The following is a 21420-nucleotide window of genomic DNA, read 5'->3' on the forward strand; positions in this document are numbered from 1 at the left end:
TAAGAGACATCTACAGAGTTACTTGCAGTGCTGTTTACTTAATATAGCATAATACCTTTAATTTGTACTAAAAATCCATTTTGGAAATTGGCTATTGTTTACACGATAGCAGAAATGTGCTTTTTAATGGACTGAAAAAATTTTTATGACCTATGAAGAGTTGTCATACATGTCTGATGCTGTAGCAGGTCTAGAAATAAAAATGTTTTAGCACTAAGTGCTTTTTATAAATATATTTAATTATGAAAGAAAAATTTGAAAGAATCAGGATAATAATGAGATACTCCTTTTCTGCTCATAAAAATAAAGCAGCTCATCACAATTGGGAAAAAAGCTTTTCTTTACTTCCATCATAGCCATGACCTTAACTTCTCTAAAATTCTTTGTCACAATTAGTCTGCTTTAGATCATTATTTTTGCTGGGGGCTCTGTCCAATTCATTTATTTCCTCACATGCTATGTATTCACCAATATGTGCAACACTACTAGAAGGTGACATTTGGAGTTTATCACATGTACTGTGTAGGATAATTCTGATAATGTCCCAGTAAGCTCCCATTGACTAAACAGCAGTCTAAAATCCATTTGGTTCCATTAATCTCTGAAAGTAAACCATTGAAAATGATTGTCCTGGGTTCAGCTGGGATAGAGTTAATTTTTACAGCAACCTGGGAGGTGGGGGCATAGCCGGGGCAGCTGACCTGAACTAGCCAAGGAGCTATTCCATACCATGTGACATCATGCTCAGTATATAAATGGGGAGCGGGCCGGGGGGTGCTCTCCGTTTTCGGTGGGGGAAGTGGCGGAGGGTCGGGTCCCGGGTAGTGAGCAGTTGCACTGTGCATCACTCTTTTTGTATACTTTTTCATTAGTGCCGTTGTTGTTGTTGTAATTTCTTTGTGTTTGTCCCAGTAAACTGCCTTTATCTCAACCCTCGAGGTTCCAGTTTCTTTTTCTTTTCTCTCCTCTGATTCTCCTCCCCATCCCACCGGAGGGGGGCGGAGGAGTGAGCGAGCAGCTGCGTGGTCCTTTGTTACCGGCTGGGCTGAAACCAGGACACTGATCTGCTTCCTTGATGGGCAATAAAGTAAATACAAACCTCACAATCAGAAATTAATGATCTATCCCTAACAAGGCTATAACTTTGATGTACTCAAGCACCTACTCTCTCAGTCTAGAAACAAGATCCAGTACATCACCAGATACATGCACTGAACTGGAAATTGTCCATTTGTTACCCTTTTTGCCATGCTATATTGAGCTTGTCACAGTTGGCTATGGGTATCACTCTTAACAGTGATTTTTATTCCATTTAAGCTCCAGGCCAGGATCTACAGTCAAATTAAGCCTTTTTTGTATTAGAAAATGATGTGACTCCACATATCCAATGATTCAGATATGCCCTCAGCATTGACTTTAATAGAATCAAAGAAACAAGAAGAAAAAATAAAGTAATAAGAAAAATTAATTGAATTTTCAAGGTAGTTATTTACAAACTACGTCCGTCCTCACTTTAATCTTGGGTTTAGTCTCCAATCTTGTTCCAGCTGCAACTGATTGCCAACTGACATGTCTTTTGAAGTCTGCCACACAAAATGTTCCAGATCTTAAAAGTACAATAACCACCCGGAACCCCACTGCGGGAGCATAATCATGGACTCAATGACAGATCAATATGATCATAGTTGAAGACCCTTTACTAGAGTATCAGACATCATTTTTATACATTGGTTACATCCATACATGCGCTTAGCTATTTTACTATTGGTTACACACATTATTCATGTGCTGTCCACGCACCTAGTTACACTTAATGATTGGTTATATCAACACTGTACACGCGCATAAACATAAGACATAATTGGTTATACTAAAACAGGCGAAACTTGTCTCTAATTGGTCAAGATAAACTGCCGAATTGAGGTTCTTTGTGCCAAGTTCCCTTTATCGTGGAATGCACACCTGTGTTCTAATTGGTATCTTTCTTTTTTTGTCTTCTTGTTTATTCTGTTCAAGGTCTTCTAAAGGCATCTGGAATGCTCTTGCGATCGTTAGCTAAATATGTGTCCACACCCCACCATTCCTAAAGCACCATTCTCCTCATCTATAATTTTAACTTAAAAATTTGAAGTTATATCACCAAGTGTGACATAGCTCCACTTAGCACATGACTTAAGACAGCCAAAGGTTAGCTTAATGCTGCCTAAGTTGAAATGGCCTTCCAGAAGCTGTTCTGACAGCTTTGCTCTTTCCATGCTCCTACCCACTATGCCACTTCTTAAGCCTTTATGTGGAAATGGGTTGTCTAGAGCTGGTGGTGCTGCCTTTCTGGCATTTAGGCATTTCTTTAAAACAGTAGCATCCTAAATGGATGTTTTGAGCAGGTTTTCAGCAATAACTACATTTTCTTTTTTTTTTTTAAGTTTTCAAAATGTCATTTAGAATCAGCATCAGAATTCCTGCTGCTATTGACAACATTGCAGTCCCAACAGGAGGATAGTCTTTTTTCTGCCCTAGAAATTCCAAGGTCTGTGTGCGTTTCTAGTTACTTTTCTGTATAATTTCAGAGAACAGAAAACATCTGATAAATAGATCAGATAGGTAAAGCAATAGATCAGTATACTTTATCATTTTTCATTTAACTTCCTCAGTTAATGGTTTTAATGCTTTACTTACAATTTTTTCCACTCCTATTTTCCACTGGAATTTTGTACTTTTGTCCAGGTTTTCAATAACCTGGAAAGCTTTTGTAACTTGTTTAGCAACCTGGTTTTATTCCACTCACTCATTAAACCTCATCTTACCACATCACATCCTGTTTGCAATGGGTACGGAATAATGCGGCCTGCTGCACTTCCTCAGTGCTGGTTCATGGTATTGCCAACACAAGAGAACAAAATGTCTTTGGAGTGTCAAAGACAGCTTTTCAGGGAAAGTATCCACCAAACTGCAGAGCAACACACAATTCTGTTATTACTCCTGGAATCACCAATAAAAGGTAGGAAAGGGGTCAGTTTGACTCATACCACATATATGTCAATTTTATCTGACCTAAAATGTGAAGGCCACCTGTCTACATGCCCTTTCTGTGGTCTGAACAAAGCCACAAACACACAGAGTTGCTAAACCTCCATGGGCTACCAGAAACTTTCCATATTTAAGATCAGAGTACTCACACAGTCACACTGTCCTTCTGTTCTTCCCGTGAACCACAATGAATCAGGCTAAATTTTGAGGATGCCCTCCAGACAGTCTGAGCATCTATCATAAGGTGGATTATTAAAACTGCAAATTGCTCACTTACAAGAGGACTGCTTGACCATGCTCAATTCCTTCCTTCCACTGAACCATAGGGAGAAGTTTCAAATAGAGTACCTGTTTCCAGCTGTCTTGGTCAAAGGTGATGACAGGTTTTCAGATGTGACTTGCCAAATATCTACTGATGATCAAACTTATATTCCCTTTGAAATTTTTTCCAGTGGTATTTATTAGGCAAAATCCCTACTACCTCTTAATTCAATCTATTGTCCACTACCTGAAAACAAACATCAACTTCTAGGTCAACTTAAAGAACAAAATAACTGTTCAATGTACTTGTATTCATCTAGTAAGCACAACACTTACCAATAGCATACAATATAAGTTTTATGTTTAACAGTTTCACTTATGTGGAGGAATAATTTCAGTGTAATAGCACATATACCCACTACCTGAGAACATAATAGTAGAATTCAGTTAATACATTTTGGAGCTTAGTTTTATCAGGAATTGGTTTGCTTGTTTTTCGTTAAAAAATCTTGGCCAAATCAAGAAATGAACCTTTTTAATACAGATTTTTATGCTACTCTATGCTGAGAAACAGCACATGAAATTTCTACAGCAGAAAAGGCTGTTGAAGGCTTGAATTGCCCTATACTGGGGGGGGGGAAGCAAGCTTATACAATGGAACAATGCAGTGGTACTCAGAAAAGTCCTTAAATCTGATATTTAAGATGTGTAAGAGGGGAACCTTTGTAAAAGTGCAGTTTTCCAGAAACAGGCCCTTCTTTTTGTGATAATCAGGACAATTAGGTGAGAGTAAAGGAGGCTCACAAGTTTTTTCTCATACCAGAAGAGGACATTCTACCTTTATTTGAGTACTTACTCTGTGGGAGAAGCTAGTTGTATGAGAAACCACATCCGATGATACATTCATCCAGGACCACAGGAGGGTGTTTGAGTCTTTTTCCTCTCCCCTTGAATGTTAGGTTGGGAAACGCCAGGATAGGCCTTCACATTTTCTCTTGCCCAAAATCCAGATCCCTTCCAAATAATCAGCTTTTGCTTGGAGTCCTATCCACATCCTCAAAAAACTTTATGCAGACATGCTCTTTATCAAAGAAAGGGTCTTGAGGTGGTCCATTCTTGATACAGGCAACTGCGCCTCTGTTGAGAGGCAGCACGTTGAAAGGAAGAAAGTAAAAGGAAATACGTTATATTAGTACAATGAATACTGACTTACCACAAAATAAATATTCCCCATATGCGTATGTATGTATGTATGTTAATAGCACATGTCACACAAGGTTACACTTGGGGATTATTTTTCCTCCTGCTCAGTATTTTGCTGCAATTTTCCTCAGAGACCAGCTACTTAATATTGTGGATTATGGAGCCTGTTGTAACTACAGCTATATTAGAGATAGGACAAAGACACAAATTTTATGTACATTGAGACCTAAATCTGAACTTTCCAAAAGTTTGAGATGTTAGTATATATGGGGTTTTTAAAAGGTTTTATTATTCAAAGATCAGGGCCAGCTGCAAAGATTGGATTCACATCCAAAAATATATATTAAAATGCATACACTTCTTGGTAGAAAGAAGTTTTAAAACCTGTCAGGCTGAGAACAACACTCTTTTTGTGTGCTGCTTGACAGTTCCGTTACAGATCAACCCTATTGTTTTTTGGGTAATTTAAATGTGGTTGTTGGCAAAGCAGAAAGGGGTGGGGGAGTTGTACAGGGAGGCACACAGTGAAAAAGAAGAAAGCATTTTTTATTATACACTTTATCCCTGATGTTGTTACACACAAACCAAATATTTAACATTTAAAAAAGAAGAAGAAAAACCCCAACAATAAAAGAAACAGCAGCTGTTTCTATGTAATGTCAGAGAACAGGGTGATACAAACCTCCATAACAGTGCAATCATATTGATCTCCTGATGATACACCCATGAAGCACATGTGCAAACGTTATCAACCCATCCAGCATCTCATTTCCAGGAATACGGGCTGAAAATGCCTCTCTGTAATTGAAAACATTATGAGGATAAACACCGTATTGGCAAATTATTAAAAAACACAAACTTGGCGGGGGTGGGGGGGGGGGGGAAGAAATAAAGAAATAAAGAAAGAAATAAATAAAGAAAGAAAGAAAGAAAGAAAGAAAGAAAGAAAGAAAGAGAGAAAGAGAGAAAGAAAGAAAGAAAAAGTGAGCCCGCCCCGGTATCTTGGCCGGACGGTGCCTCCTCGCTCGGGAGCAGCCGGGGCAGCCGCCTGCGCTCCCTGCGCTGCCGCCTGGACCCCTCCAGGTCACCCGCGCTTGGGTGAGAAGCAGCTCGGCCCCAGCGCTGCCCCGGGGGGAGGCAAGCTGCTTCAGGAGGTGTGAGGTGGCGGTGCGACGCCGCACCCGGCCGTGGCCGGGAGCCCCGCGGAGCGAGTCGAAGGGGGACCCGGGAGAGGGGCGCCCTGGAGGGGGCGGCAAGGGCAGCCAGGTCTCCGACCCCCACACCTCGGTGGGCTCCGCGCCGTTTCCTACGCGCCCCGCGACGGGCAGAACCCAGCTCGCTGCCTCCGCACCCGGCAGGGGCTCCCCCGGCTGGGCCGTGCCCGGGAGGGGAGGGCGAGGGGGACCGTGCCCTCGGGGCACCTTGCGCCCAGGATCCGTCCCCGCCGGGAGGAGAGGCAGCTTTTGAAACCGGCCCTTTATTTGCGTTTTGCTATTAATTGTTAATGTCATCTGCCGTTAGAGGGCACTAAGCAACCCTGCATTAACGCTGCTCAGGCGAGCGAGGAGGGAGAGGCGGGGGGGGGGGGGTGGGGGGGTGGGGAGGGAGAGAGAGGCACCAATTTGGGAAAAGATTAAAAAGGATGTGGAGTCCCGGAGCTTCTGAAGTGCTCAGAATGCCCAGGCGCTGCTCAGGACGATGATCATAATAATAACAAAACAAAACAAATGCAGCGAGGTCAATCATTTACCATTCTGCTTCTTAATGCGTGTGACCGCAAGTGGTACCGAGGGACATTGTGATTCATGCCCACTTTCAAAGCAGGACCAGGGCCCGGTCTGAGGCACCCAAACAACTGTCTTCTAATATTAGCACGGCTGTATTTCTGGATCTATTATAGTCTGTCCAGACAGATCCCATTGTAATGGGATCTTTTATTAAAAGATTAGCACTATCTCCTGCAGTTGGTGGAAAAAAATCTGTTATCACTGAGTTATTTGCAGTTGTGGGGAGGGGGCGGGCGGACGGGGGAGCCGGAGGGTGGGAGCGGGGAGGAGGGGTGTGGGGAGGGCGCGGGCGGCCGCGGCGCACGCCGCGGCCCCTGACCCGGCACTGTCCGGGAATTCCTGTCTGCATACTTCGCAGTCTGTTGTGCTTTGGTGGCTCAGAAAAGCAAAATAATCGAAATTTAAAAGGCAGATTTTGAATAAACAATACCATTTTCCGTTAAGGAAATTGGTTTTGTATAAAAGGAAATATCGCCTACTCGGTTTCATTCAGCGGTGCCAAAAAATGTTGTAAATGAGAGACTGCCAACTTTTCTAAGGGGAGAATAATGCCAGACTGTGCTTAATAAACTAGTACTGTAGAAGTTCATTATCGATGTTGCAATCTTTTCTGATTCTGAAAGGAGACCGCCTACGTCGCCCCCATTCCCGTCTCGTCCTCCTGGAGCTCCCAGTGAAAAGGCTGTCACTTGGGCACAGCCCTAGGTATTAAACTCTTATTCGTTTCTTGTTTGTTTGTTTGAGGTTGGTCGTTTGGTTGGTTGGTTGGTGTTTTTTGGGGGGATGAGTCCCGCCGAGCGCGCTGTGTGCGCGCCAGACGCCTCCCGCCCATCGGAGGTGCGGGGAGTGGGATTTATTCTTAGCAGCCGCTTCGCGCGGGGACGGCAGCGCCCCGCAGCCGTGGAGCCGACCCCGGGCGGGCGGGCAGGCGCCGCTCCGCGCCCTGGCAGCCTCCGCACTTCCGCGCACCCGCCCGCGCCGTCGGGGAGACAGGGGCGCCCCTCGCGCGGCAGCGACCCCCGCGGATCGCCTGCTCCCGCGGCGCGGGCGCGGCCCGCCGCGCGCCTCCCAGCTTGCGCGGCCGCGGCCGGCTCCACGGCCGCCGCAGCCGGGGCTTGAGCTGCCTCCCACCGCGCAGGGCTGGCGTGGGGCTGCGCAGGTGCGCTCCGGCGCGCGCCTGTGTGTGCGTGCACCTAGAGCAGATAATTGTAGAGGGTTTCCAGAAGGTGGAAAATGTCACCTGATTCACAGTGAACTTTTTAAATCTCCCCACCCCCGAGCAGACACACACACACATTAGGAGACCGCCCACCGCAGACAGCTAGGACCCCCGTATAGATTTAAAGAGAGACTGCATTCAGAGCCTGACGTTCATTCAATAGAGCGATCATAAGCAGGCTGGCTAGTGCTCGCTCCCTCTCCCTACTCCCCCTCACGCTTTTTCTGTGTCTCTCTCACTCCCTGCTATACTGAGGATGTTAAATCAGAGAATCCACCCGGGCATGCTCTTACTCCTGATGTTTCTGTGCCACTTCATGGAAGATCACACAGTGCAGGGTAAGACCAGATTGTTTATTCGCAGATGTTTCTTTATTATTACTATTGTTTTCTGTCTTTTGGGCACGATTTAGTTTGCTGCGGTATTAAACGCCTCTCCCCAAGGTCCAACAGGACAGAAGTTAACTGTGGGCATGGGATTGCTTTGTACCGAGGTGCAGAGGTGTTATTTGGATTCCTTTTTGATCGGATCTTCACGCTGCTCTGCATAGGCACAGAGGACAGATAGGATGTTTCTTGGTATTTATTGTTATTATGCAGCATGAATGAAGAGCAGCATCGCGAGGGAACTTTCCCAGTCTCGGCTCCCAAATGAGTGCTCAAAGTTTGTTGGTAATTTAGCTCAGATTTTTATCTCGCCTGCCTGACAGGAGAGGCGATGATGGGGAGCCCCACAATTACAGCTGAAATTTTTAGAAACCAGTAAGTGATCATTTTCCGGACATTCCTTTAATATTGGGATTTCCTTCCCCCTCCTTTTTTTGTGTGTGTGTGAATAAATATTACTGTGTTGTAAACTCTCCTGCACTGAAGAGTATGCTTAAATGAGTTTTGGTTTTTTTTCCATGCGGAACCCCCCCCCCCCCCCCCCAAATTCGAACCTGATATTGACAACTCTTAAGAGCCCTCTTTCGACACAAGGGAATATTGATTTTTAGTTTTGGGGCTTTTTTCCCTTATCTTGACCGTGTTCCAACCACAACCTGGATATCTTACCATTGCTTGTTTTATCATTTTTTTTAATCTTTTTTTTTTCTTTTCTTTCCCCCACTGAGTTAGAGCATAAGTTAAGCTAATGTAAGCAACTGTAAGATGCAAAACTTTTTTAAGGGCGTTGTTTGTTCAATGATTTTTAGCGGGGGGAGGGGGGCAATCTTCCCCCGCGCCCAGCGACATCTCGGCTGGCCGATCCTGACCCCTCGCTGCGGTACATTCCCATCAGAGTAAGGAAGCAGGATCGAGCCCTGGCTGGATTAGTACCAGGATCAATTGGTTTTGAATCGCTGGAGAAGTCACATTGGTTATTCACGAGAGACTCATTCCAACCAAAACTCTCCAGCTAAAAAGGAGGGGTTTACTTGGACTAATGTTCTTGGCTTGACTCCACAAATAACAGGGATACTAGTAAAAAAAAAAAAAAAAAAGCAAAAAAACCCCTAAACAACCCCCCTCTATCCGGTTTAAGGACAGTGTACTTTCCTCTGAAATGCTTGTGGGAGAGATGGCACCTATAACTTTTCCAGCTTGATCGATTTTTAAAACTCTGTAGGGACCTCTTACTCTATGTGCCCTTTACTCACTTTATTTTTGAGCTCTGCTAACTTATATTAGTAAAGGAAAGACATTTGTTAATAGAAGCAGCAAAATGTGGAGATTTCGAAAGACTTCGCTAACAGCAAATGTTCCCAATTCGTGCAGATTGCAAAATGGGCTGGGACTGAAACTCTGTGCGGTACTAAAACAATACTGCTGTGCAGCCGCGGTAAGGAGGAGAGGGCAGGGGGAGGAAGAAGGAATTTCTTTTTATTCCCTTTTAAATGCATATCCTTTTCAAGCCTCTGTCACGTGCCGGCAGTGCTCCTTCTGCTCTACATATGGAATAAATACCTCCGAAAACTGCCTCGTCCCGTTTTGATCGGGTCTTTTCTTTCTTTCTTTCTGTTTTTTTGAGTGGTTTGGGGTTTTTTTGTTGTTTGTTTTTGTTGTTTGTTTTTGTTGTTTTATTTAAACTGCGCTCCCAAATGGGCCGGAGTAGCTGCGGGTTATGAAATGGGACAAATAAAAGTAAACAGTCTAGTAAAAGTCATTGCAAGGCGCACGTGTTGTCTGGGTCACTGGTGACTGCCACTGATCCGGCTGGGTGTCTCCCCCCCCCCCCCGCAGCCGGGAACTGCTGGCTCCGGCAGGCGCGGAACGGCCGCTGCCAGGTCCTCTACAAAACCGACCTCAGTAAGGAGGAGTGCTGCAAGACCGGCCGCCTGACAACTTCATGGACGGAAGAGGACGTCAACGACAACACGCTTTTTAAGTGGATGATTTTTAACGGGGGAGCCCCAAACTGCATCCCGTGCAAAGGTGAGGGGGATGGCTGGCGAGCTGCTCCTTGCTGAGGAGGAGTTCGGGCAAGGACTGGGCTGGGGGAGGAGGAGCAGGGGAGGAGTTGGAGTGGGGCAGCGCGGTCTTCCTGCTTCCTTCCTCAGTAGGGCTTTGAGGCACGTCTCGTACCAGCCCCGGGATCAGTGAGGGGACCCCCATTTCTTCTCGGCCACCGTGCACATCGGGGGGAGGAGGGGAGCGACCTCCTCCCCCCTGCCCTCACTGGTGGGGGGAATTTCCTTCGAGTGGTGTTTCCTGGAGGGATGGGGGGGGGGAAGTATTTTCTCTTTATGCCCAGGGGTCACGGTGCAGTGTCTTTTTTTCTTTCTTTAAGCAGTTTTGACACCAGGCCTGTTCTGCACGCTCAGTACTAAAGTGGTACCTCTTTCCTTCCATCAGAAACATGCGAGAACGTGGACTGTGGACCCGGGAAGAAATGTAAAATGAACAAGAAGAACAAACCTCGGTGTGTTTGTGCTCCGGATTGCTCTAATATCACTTGGAAGGGCCCTGTGTGTGGCTTAGATGGGAAAACCTACAGGAACGAGTGTGCCCTTCTCAAAGCCAGATGTAAAGAACAGCCCGAACTTGAAGTCCAGTATCAGGGCAAATGCAAAAGTAGGTTTGCAAATCTAATCCGATCTCCCTCAAATGCCAAAGGGTGTGTGTCTGAGTGTAGGGAGGAGGAGCTGTTGGACATACTTTCCCACAGGAACCAGAGTGATGTTCCAAATGCTGGGAGATAGTAACTAAACACGCTCAACAAGCAAGGACACAGCTGGATTGAGAGTTCCCCATAGTCTAGCAGCACTTGTGTCCCACCAGCTACCCTGAGATGGGAAGGTTTCCACCAGCGGCCCTTAAATGAGGAGAGCTGCTGAAGGCTTTTATTTGATCATTTGTTTCATTGTGTCATCATTCACTCCTCGCTGGGGCTCTGAGATCTCCTATTAATCATTGTGTGTTTCCGTCTTTATTTCAGAGACCTGTAGGGATGTTTTATGCCCAGGCAGCTCCACATGTGTGGTTGATCAAACTAATAATGCCTACTGCGTGACATGTAATCAAATTTGCCCAGAGCCTACCTCCCCTGAACAGTATCTCTGTGGGAATGATGGCATAACTTACACCAGTGCCTGCCACCTGAGGAAAGCTACCTGCCTACTGGGCAGATCCATTGGATTAGCCTATGAAGGAAAATGCATCAGTAGGTATCTCAGTCAGAGGGGTAAGGGTGGGGGGAGCTTCCCAGCTCATCTGTTGCAGAATAACATGTGTGGAATTGAATAGATGTAGTGAGCGTTGGGGAGGAGGAGAGACTTCCAGCAGCCTGGGTTTGTGCTCCCCTCCAGGAAAAGAACCAGGGTGAGCTTTGCCCCAGAAAAGATTGCAAAAGGGGTGAGGGAGTAGAGGGCCTGATCCTGCTTCTCTTGCTATCGCTGTGGGTGCTGACATTAGTACCCAAGGGGAAGTACCCGCCATTAAATAGATGATGACATAGTTACAGCGTAACAAGGTATCAATATTCAGTGGATCTGGATTCCTGGAAACAATTGTCTTCAAGTGGTCTTGGCAAAGCTTGCATTAACTTAATTGGAAACATCTGATCACTTTTTCCTCTTTAAAAATATTGCAGAGTTTGGAGATGGTGGGTGAAGATAGGAAAATAATCTCTGCATCCTGACATTTTTTATTGTGATTTCCAGAAATGAGTGATAGTGAAGCATGTTATGAGGAAGCACCTTCAGGTCAGCCTCTGCTCCCCAAAACTGCTGGGGGAATTTGGGGGACTCCCAGGCTGCTTTTAGTTGGCATAGGTTGAGGTAAATTCCCTTTCCAATCTTGCAGACAACTAGTCTATGTGGGTTAGTTTAAAAATAATTTATTTAGAAATGCTGAATGTGTTGGCAAATTCTGCACTTACTGCTAATCTGGGGAGCTGAATTTCCACTGACATCAAATGGAGCAGGAAGGTCACGTACAATTGGCAAATGTAATTCTGTATTCCCAGGGCCAAGCTCTGCTGGCACAGCTGTCTTTCCTCCCCCACATATAGACAGGCAATGGTGTCCAAGGGACTACTTGCTTTAGTAAAATCAGCAAGTATCATCACATCTACCGCATCTGAGCTTTGTCTATTCACAGTTCATTGGGGGAAAGGGAGTTTGGGGCAGTTTGTTGCTTTTTTTTTCCTTTGTCTTTTCACTTACCTTTAGTATCCTGTGTATATTTTTAGAAGCCAAATCCTGTGAAGACATTCAGTGCAGTGCTGGGAAGAAATGCTTGTGGAATTTTAAGGTTGGCAGAGGTCGGTGCGCCCTCTGCCATGAGCCATGCCCTGAAAACAAGTCAGATGAGGCAGTCTGTGCCAGCGATAACACAACTTACCCAAGCGAGTGTGCCATGAAAGAGGCAGCCTGCTCCATGGGTGTGCTTCTAGAAGTAAAGCACTCTGGATCTTGCAACTGTAAGTGAGATTTTTAACTCTGAAGGCAATCCCTAGATAATGAAGACTTACACCTTTAAACATAAGAAAGCTTGATTTAGAGATTTGAGGTACGGTACAGGTGCCGTATAAGTATGTATCTATCACACACACACTTTGGTTACTGATAAAATGCAGTAGATTTCCAACAACCAGTTGGCTTTCAAGTTGGAGTTTTGGGGCTATTCTGAAGACAAGTAATTTTGTCAGAAAGGGGTTGCCATAGGAGCGTAATTCTAGTGATTTCTTCCTAATTTGTCTGCTCTCATGTGCTTTGCTGATTGCTTTAATACCCATATAAACTCTGTGTCCAAAAGAACAAGCTTAATGGTAGCACATGGGCACCTGGTTTAGCACAGTTGCCTCTACTAACTCTGAATGAAGGACACAAAGCAGTTAAACCTAGAACACAAGAGCGCTTTTTATTTGATTTCAGGAATCTGCCAATAAAACCTGAGCCACTGATTCTTCAGAACTTTCTGCAGTTATGACTTCATAGTTTATGTATTAAAAACCTTATTGCATAACAGCAGATGCCAAAGAGCATCTCACTACAAGTCGCATAAAATGCAGCGCTGTATTATGGCTGTTCAGAGGGCTTTGAAAACATGCACTGAGCTGCTTCTGTGCTGTTGTTGTCCTTATTTAAACAACAGCTCCCCTGTATTCCCCCATCTAGCCATTAATGAAGACCCAGAGGAAGAAGAGGAAGATGAAGACCAGGACTACAGCTTTCCTATATCTTCCATTCTAGAGTGGTAAAACCTCCATCACTATTGGAACAGCCATTGGGCACAAAATCAATGTCCATACTGTAAATAAGTGTATGCTTATTTATTTTGGGGAGAAAAAAAAGTATACATATAGTTGAGTCTGGTAGACATTTATTTATAATGTGTCATGTTTTATAATTTATACATAAAATTTCTGGTTGACTGTAAACCTTGTTTTTTGAAGAAATTTATTCGTTAGGGGAAGAGCAGTGTTATTTATTGTGAGCTCTCTTGCTTGTAAAGCTAAGCTTTTCTTTTTTCTTGTAAACTATAAAAGTCCATTCCTTAGAGCTTACCCACATGATCTCATCTCTTTGTTTCACTGATGTTAACTCTTTTCCACTTTAACAAACTTGCATGTTGGTTTCTGTTAAGTTTATTTATTGGATTTTCTGCTTGCTGGTTCTGTACATAAAAGATCCCTCCGGTTTTTGTTTACAAGGAATCTTGACTGACCAAAAGACATTGTAACTGACTTAAATATACTTCCAGGGTGCAGTGAGGCGATCTTCAAGGAAACTTCCACTTTACTTTTCTCTACTTGTGATCATATCATGTACTGAAGTGATCTCAATGTGCTGAGCATATATACTGTACTATATGCATTCTGGACTCAAAGAAATCAGATTATGAAGGTTGTTAATAGCTACAGGGCTAACTGTAATAAGAATAAAGTGTTTATTTTATTTTTAATGGTTTTTTTTTTTTTTGTAACATGTATAAATGTTTTGTCAGGTGTTTCCTTTAAGATGGTCTTGCAGTACCACTTTCAAAGTTTTGTTTTACCAATCAGTGTGCCACTAAAAGCTATATCAAAGCTTTATCAGTTCAAGTTTCTTGCTTTTCATAATACTTTTTTTCTGATGTAATTTTATATTTTCAAACATGGTGAGTTAAATATAAATTCATTTAAATATATAGTTTTGTACTTTTCTACCATGTAAATGTGCAATGTATATAAAAGTTATAATGTGTATTTGTAAATAGATGATGAGTGAAAAAATTAAAAAATGGAATTTTCCCTAGAGGCAGTCCTCAGTTTTCAGTTCTAAAGGGTTCTGGCCCTCTGGTGCAGAGAAGACATACTGGTGGTTAGGGGAAAGGAGGCTTGTGCATGACGTAGCAGCAAAACACACTGATTAAGGCCAAAGCTTTCACCAGACAGGAACAATGTCTCCAGTTCATTGGTATTAATTAATTTTAAATCCAAGCACACTGATGGAGGAGAAGAGATTTAGCATTTTTGTTTCCCTCTCCATCCTCTAAATAAAAAGTCTGTTATTTCTTGGACATACTTAATTTTCATATTTCTAGGAGGTTTTGAACATGCATTTGAATTTTTGCTAGGCTTCAGATCCATGTTACTGGGGTTGAAGTTGTATCACCATTTTAGATGACCGATAGAAAAAGCAAAACATGGTCTAGTTGCCTAAATGCATGATGTATAGCAATTAGCACAAAAGACCAAAAAAACCCCCCCCAAACCATTGAAGAATGCATTATCACTTGGAAATTATTTGCCCCCAAAAGGAAGGTTTAGTCTCCTGAGGGCAAGAGAACCCAGAATAAAAAAGAATGGGGGCTGGGAAAACAGAGGGATGGAAAAAGAGTCTATTGGAAAATATCTTGAGGAACTAATAAACACACAACAATGACATAGAGACAAAATGTTTAATAGATGTGGAGAGTATCAAAGGAGATTATTCTCAAATTCAGATAGGTGCCAGCTACTTCATTTCCAACAAAACAATGACATTAAAAGACTGTTTTTAATTGTAAGTATATTTACATGTCTTACAGAGAGACTGTAGCAGAACAGGATTTCTGGGTTCTAATTTTATGCTGGTTCACAAAATAACTTTGAGAAAGTCACTGACAGCCAAATTCAAAAAAGCAACAAAAATGCCAGGAAGCTATATTTGCGCATGTATGTGTATGCAAAATAGCCACAAAAATCTACATCAGGTTTTTGTTGATAAAATTATCTAAAAGTTCTGCTACTGCATTTCCCATCACTACTGCTATTTCTATAACACTGAAAATCTTGAAACCTACCTTGCACCTGCCTATGGTGTACAGGTGAGGCATCTCCTGAGAGGCTTCATGAGGTAGGCATCTTCTGAGCATGCCTAACTGTCACGGTGTAACCCCAGCCAGCAACTAAGCACTACACAGCTGCTCACTCACTTCCCCCCCACCCAGTGGGATGGGGGAGAGAATCAGAGAAAAAAAAAGTAAAACTCCTGGGTTGAGATAAGAACAGTTTAATAGAACAGAAAGGAAGAAACTAATAATGATAAGAATAACAATAATAAAATTACAATAATAATAATAAAAGGATTGGAATACACAAAACAAGCGATGCACAATGCAATTGCTTACCACTTGCTGACTGATGCCCAGTTAGTTCCCAAGCAGTGATTCCCCCCAGCCCCACTCCCCCCAGTTTATATACTAGATGGGATGTCACATGGTATGGAATACCCCGTTGGCCATTTTGGGTCAGCTGTCCTGGCTGTGTCCCCTCCCAACTTCTTGTGCCCCTCCAGCCTTCTTGCTGGCTGGGCATGAGAAGCTGAGAAATCCTTGACTTTACACTAAACACTACTTAGCAACAACTGAAAACATCAGTGTGTTATCAACATTCTTCTCATACTGAATCCAAAACATAACACTATACCAGCCACTAGAACGAAAATTAACTCTATCCCAGCTGAAACCAGGACACTAACATACACCAACCTTGGCATGAAGCACAACAGTCCTAGAGACTTTCTCACAGAAACACATCCAGAGGTTGTGGCAGCACGACTGCCAACATTTTACATAATATCATACTTGTAGATAAGGCACTTGTTCATGAAGTGGGAGATGCAGGTTCACTGCTAGTGTCTTCCTGAGGAGGTCATTCCCATATCTCCCAAGAGTGCATCCACCACCAGCTCAAGGTGAAGCTCAAGCTGGAAAACTGTCATGCCTGCTGAAGCCATACTTCTGTATTGGAGAGGAAGCAAGATTCATTGAGAAAGGATATTTTGCAACCCTAATAGATACTCCTTTTGAAGAGGAAGTCCTTGGTTCTTGCCCCAGGGGCTGCCTACTGATATAGAGAACTAACTACTAATTGCTCAATGATTGTCTCTCTATAACTTTACATACGAGACAAAGACTGGTGTTTGTAAGAAGGAACCATGAACAATCACAAAATCTTGTCGAGAAGACACAAGTAGAGGCCTTGCTTGAATAGATAGGGCTGGCAAAGATACGAACTCCTGCCTTTGTTCTCGTAACCATATGATTCTTGTAACACTGCTTACCAAGGACTGGTGTCTGTCAAGGATTAAGCATGTCAGGGACCGGTACTCGTCAAGGACGGATGCGTTAACCAAGGAAGTGATAACAAGAACTGAAATATAGGTCTAAGATAAGGTGTATGAGAAGCAACCATAAAACTGTTATAATTGCCTAGTAAGAAGAGAGCATGCGTGAATGACTAAAGTTCATCTAAAGGACAGAAGAGGAAGAGGAAGATAGAACCCCTGAAGAAGTAAACGACTACCAGAGACAAATCTGAGCATGCGCAATGATGACATATACATTTTAGAATTGCTGACACAAGCCTTTTTAATTACTCCGCCTCACTTATGCATATGTATGTTTTTGTATTGAATAACCTTATGAATATGTATATTTACATTGTATAAATTTCTGGTAAATTGTGCAACGGTGTGCACGATAGGTGGAGCGATCCCCCGTGCAACCAGCGCTGTCAATAAAGAATACCTACTTAATAGTTAATCAAACTATTGAGTTAATTTCTTTGAATCACTACTCATGTTGCATTTGTAATTGAGTAACATACATAAATAGTGCTTGAAGCAGGGGACAGAAGCCAGGTTGGCTCCCCTTCTCCTTCCCCCAGTAGGTAAGTGCCTCCATCCTTAAGTTATGAAATTATGTTTAACCCCCTGTTTAAATCAAGATTACAATTCTCACATCTTTTTCTACACTGAGTCATAGTTACAACAGAAGAGGCTTTACTTTTTTCTTCCCTCTCTTCTAGGCTTGTACATGAGGAACTTCCTGGGAAGTGGAAATGTGAACTTAATCCCCTCAGTCTAAGGAAGGTGCTGAACCTATTTTTCTACTTTCTTTTTTGTGTATTTTTTGTCTTGTTTTTGTTTTGCTTCCTGTCTTAATGCACAGGTGTGCTGGTTTTGACTGGGATAGAGTTAATTTTTTTCCATATTAGCTTCTATGGGACTATGTTTTGGATTTGTGCTGAAAACCAGTGTTGATAATTCAGGGATGTTTTTGTTACTGCTGAGCAGTGCTTACACAGGGTCAAGGCCTTTTCTGCTTCTTACCCCACCCCACCCCACCAGTGAGCAGGCCGGGGGTGCACAAGAAGTTGGGAGGGGACACAGCTGGGACAGCTGACCTCAACTGACCTGAGGGATATTCTATACCATATGATGTCATGCTCAGCATATAAAGCTGGGGGAAGAGGAAGGAAGGGGGACATTCGGAGTGATGGCATTTGTCTTCCCAAATAACCATTACATGTGATGGAGCCTTGCTTTCCTGGAGCAGTTCGTGAAGAACTACAGTCTGTGGCAAGGACTCATGCTGGAGAAGTTCATGGAGGACTGTCTCCCATGGGAGGGACCCCACGCTGGAGCAGGGGAAGAGTGTGAGGAGTCCTCCCCCTGAGGAGGAAGGAGCTGCAGAAACATGTGATGAACTGACCATAAACCCCATTCCCCATCCCCCTGCACTGCTTGGCGGGGGAGGAGGTAGAGAAAATTGGGAGTGAAGTTGAGCCCGGGAAGAAGGGAGGGGTGGAGGGAAGGTGTTCTAAGGTTCGGTTTTATTTCTCATTACCCTATTCTGATTTGATTGGTAATTAATTTATTCTTCCCAAGTTGAGTCTGTTTTGCCTGTGATGGTAATTGGTGAGTGATCTTTCCTTGTCCTTATCTCGACCCATGAGCCTTTCATTATATTTTCTCTCCCCTGTCCAGCTGAGGAGGGGGAGTGATATAGCAGCTTTGGTGGGCACCTGGCATCCAGCCAGGGTCAACACACCACAACCTTCTCCAGCGTGGATTTATCCTTGGGCCACAATCCCTTCCGAGGTATACCTGCTGTGGCACAGACATAACCACGGCCACAGATGCTTCGAGATATACCTGCTCTGGTGTGGACTTATTCACTGCCACAGGCGCTTTGGGGTGTCCTGCTCCCATGTGGACTCATCCACAGGTCACAGTCCCTTTGACTCGAGTTCACACTGGAGTTCCAGCCTGTCCAGTACAGCAGCAAAGAAACAGCAGTGATGCCCTGGCCATCTGCCAGCCCAGGCGCATCGCCATTGCTGTTATCAAAATGTTCCCAGGCACAGCAGAATAAGATGATAAGCAGTACAGCAGTGCAGCAAGCATTGAAAGCAAAAAGCAGCCACTAACGAGCACTGGACTCTAATATACAGTGAGGCAAGCAAGCCCCATGGCAAGCACAGGAGCCTGCCAATTAATAGCTAAACAGCAATAACAGCTATAAATTTGATCTAGCACATTCCAGTGAAACCTGTTGTTATCTCAAACCCTTCAAGCCCCACACTGGGTGACAAAAAGGACTGTCGTGGTTTAACCCCATCTGGCAGCTAAGCCCCATGCAGCCGCTTGCTCACTTCCCCCCCACCCAGTGGGATGGGGGAGAGAATCAGAAGGGTAAAAGTGAGAAAACTCATGGGTTGAGATAAAGGCAGTTTAATAGGTCAAGCAAAAGCCATGCACGCAAGTAAAGCAAAACAAGGAATTAATTCACTATTTCCCATTGGCAGGCAGGTGTTCAGCCATCTCCAGGAAAGCAGGGCTCCATCATGCTTAATGGTTACTTGGGAAGAGAAATGCCATCACTCCAAACGTCCCCCCCTTCCTTCCTCTTCCCCCAGCTTTATATGCTGAGCATGATGTCATATGGTCTGGAATATCCCTCAGGTCAGTTGGGGTCAGCTGTCCCAGCTGTGTCCCCTCCCAACTTCTTGTGCACCCCCGGCCTGCTCACTGGTGGGGTGGGGTGGGGTAAGAAGCAGAAAAGGCCTTGACCCTGTGTAAGCACTGCTCAGCAGTAACAAAAACATCCCTGAATTATCAACACTGGTTTTCAGCACAAATCCAAAACGTAGTCTCATACAAGCTAATATGGAAAAAATTAACTCTATCCTAGTCAAAACCAGCACACAACAGGCTATCCTGGATGTTGTTTAAATGAAGAAACAGAAATGTCTGGATGCTTAAGTACAAGAAGGTGGTTTCCAGCTGTGAAACCATCTTGCACAATCTCCTAAAACCAGAAAAGAAATAAATTTTCAGAAATAATCTTTCTCTTCAGTGTTTTCTGTTGTCTGGCATACGTATTCCCCTTCCTGTAAATCACATTTCTGAAACTCCTAGTTCACCGTGGTGTGTACTTGGGTACTGAATCCCAGGCCTGTTAACTCCATTCACAAATGCAGGCACTTAAAAGTCAGGCGCAGTAACACAGTGCACATATGTTTGAAAACAGAAACCCATATTCTGGCACTTAAGTAAAATCAGCTTAATTCCAAGAGACCCAGTTGAGGCATTTGAATGATAAGAAAAAAAAAGCCCTGGTACTGAAATGTATTCATCTGTGCAGAATATGCAAGCAAATATACATAATTTTGATCACACTTGAATGCCTCCCTGATAGCTGTTCATATGACAGACTTAAGAATGATACAAGAGACCTCTTTTGCACCTTTTACCTCTTTGCTTGCTTTCTGCCTGCTAATACACCTCAGCTAAAACTACATTCCAAGCCTCTCAGTAAATTTCAAACAGCTGCCATTTCTTTATTTTTTATGACATAAAAATGTTTCCTTCTTTCCCTCCAAATGGGAATCAGGTGAAATTAAATTTCAGTATGCAGTGCTGTTCTCTAGGCAGTGACATTTTACTATACAATGAATCACCAGCACAGAAACACCTGTATCATCCCTTTGAAGAACTAGGATTCCATGCTTTCTGGTGAAGCATAAAATTTGTACATAGACCAAGGGGTTGCCCTGGTTTCAGCTGGGATAGAGTTAACTGTCTTCCTAGTAGCTGGTACAGTGCTATGTTTTGAGTTCAGTATGAGAAGAATGTTGATAACACTGATGTTTCAGTTTAGACTAAAGTCAAGGATTTTTCAGCTTCTCATGCCCAGCCAGTGAGAAAGCTGGAGGGGCACAAGAAGTTGGCACAGGACACAGCCAGGGCACCTGACCCAATGTGGCCAACAGGGTATTCCATACAATGTGATGTCTCATCTAGTATAGGAACTGGGAAGTGGGGGCGAGGAATCGCTGCTCAGGGACTAGCTGGGTGTCCGTCAGCGGGTGGTGAGCAATTGCCCTGCGCATCCTTTGTACATTCCAATCCTTTTATTATTGCTGTTGTCATTTTATTAGTGTCATCATTATCATTTTCATTATTAGTTTCTTCCTTTCTGTTCTATTAAACTGTTCTTATCTCAACCCATGGGTTTTGCTTCTTTTCCCGATTTTCTCCCCCATCCCACTGGGTGGGTAGGGGAGTGAGTGAGTGGCTGCGTGGTATTTAGTTGCTGGCTGGGGTTAAACCACGACAGGGGTTCACAAAGTATCACATTTAAAATTCATAACTCCTTAAAGATAAGGCAATTGCATTTTTTTGTTTGATATTTCTGTAATTCCAAGGCCTGCCTGACCCATTATGGCAGCATGAATTTTGCAGGTAGTATATGAAAATTAGTATCCACAAGTTAACTCTTTAAAATATTTTTTTTTCTGATAGACATAAATACATAATGGACCTTAGTGGCTGGATTTTGCTGACAGTCACTTGGGATTACCTGTATAATTCACAGCTTCATTACTCCTAAACAATGTGGCCAATGAAATTATCACACAGTGGAGAAGTATGACATGAAAACAAGGTAAAAGCTATAATGTTCAGCTCAGAGACTGATTTGGAGTTAAAACCATACATATGGCTTGTTTTCCTGTAATTTATAGGTACATTCTTTTGATCTCTTAATCTTTAAATGGATTTGTTCAACTTCGCTATGGGATTGAAGAGCACTAATGTGTCAGAAAACTGAGAAGGAAGGAACTTTGGACTTTGATAACAGCTAATCAGACCTACTAGATGTAGTTACAGGATAATAAGTTTACCAAGGT

At 43.5% G+C, this 21420-nt stretch overlaps 2 protein-coding genes across 3 annotated transcripts in view; one reads left to right on the top strand and one right to left on the bottom strand.

Annotated features, from left to right (window-relative positions):
• Positions 1–21420, bottom strand: part of LOC126035287 (uncharacterized) — a 546802-nt gene that overhangs the window by 115832 nt on the left and 409550 nt on the right. The gene's annotated exons all lie outside the window — the stretch shown is intronic.
• On the top strand, positions 7584–14075 carry LOC126035335 (follistatin-like). 2 transcript variants are annotated; one of them, XM_049793849.1, is made up of 6 exons: positions 7584–7835; positions 9720–9911; positions 10332–10550; positions 10915–11139; positions 12169–12399; positions 13097–14075. In XM_049793849.1, exons 1-6 carry the CDS (start codon positions 7754–7756, stop codon positions 13177–13179), a joined length of 1032 nt encoding a protein of 343 aa, XP_049649806.1. In that variant the 5' UTR covers positions 7584–7753; the 3' UTR covers positions 13180–14075. The 2 variants fall into 2 exon arrangements, with proteins under 2 accessions (XP_049649806.1, XP_049649807.1); XM_049793850.1 differs by having other exon boundaries at positions 12854–13137.

Source organism: Accipiter gentilis, chromosome W (assembly GCF_929443795.1).
Source record: "Accipiter gentilis chromosome W, bAccGen1.1, whole genome shotgun sequence".
NCBI classification, from domain to species: domain Eukaryota; kingdom Metazoa; phylum Chordata; class Aves; order Accipitriformes; family Accipitridae; genus Astur; species Astur gentilis.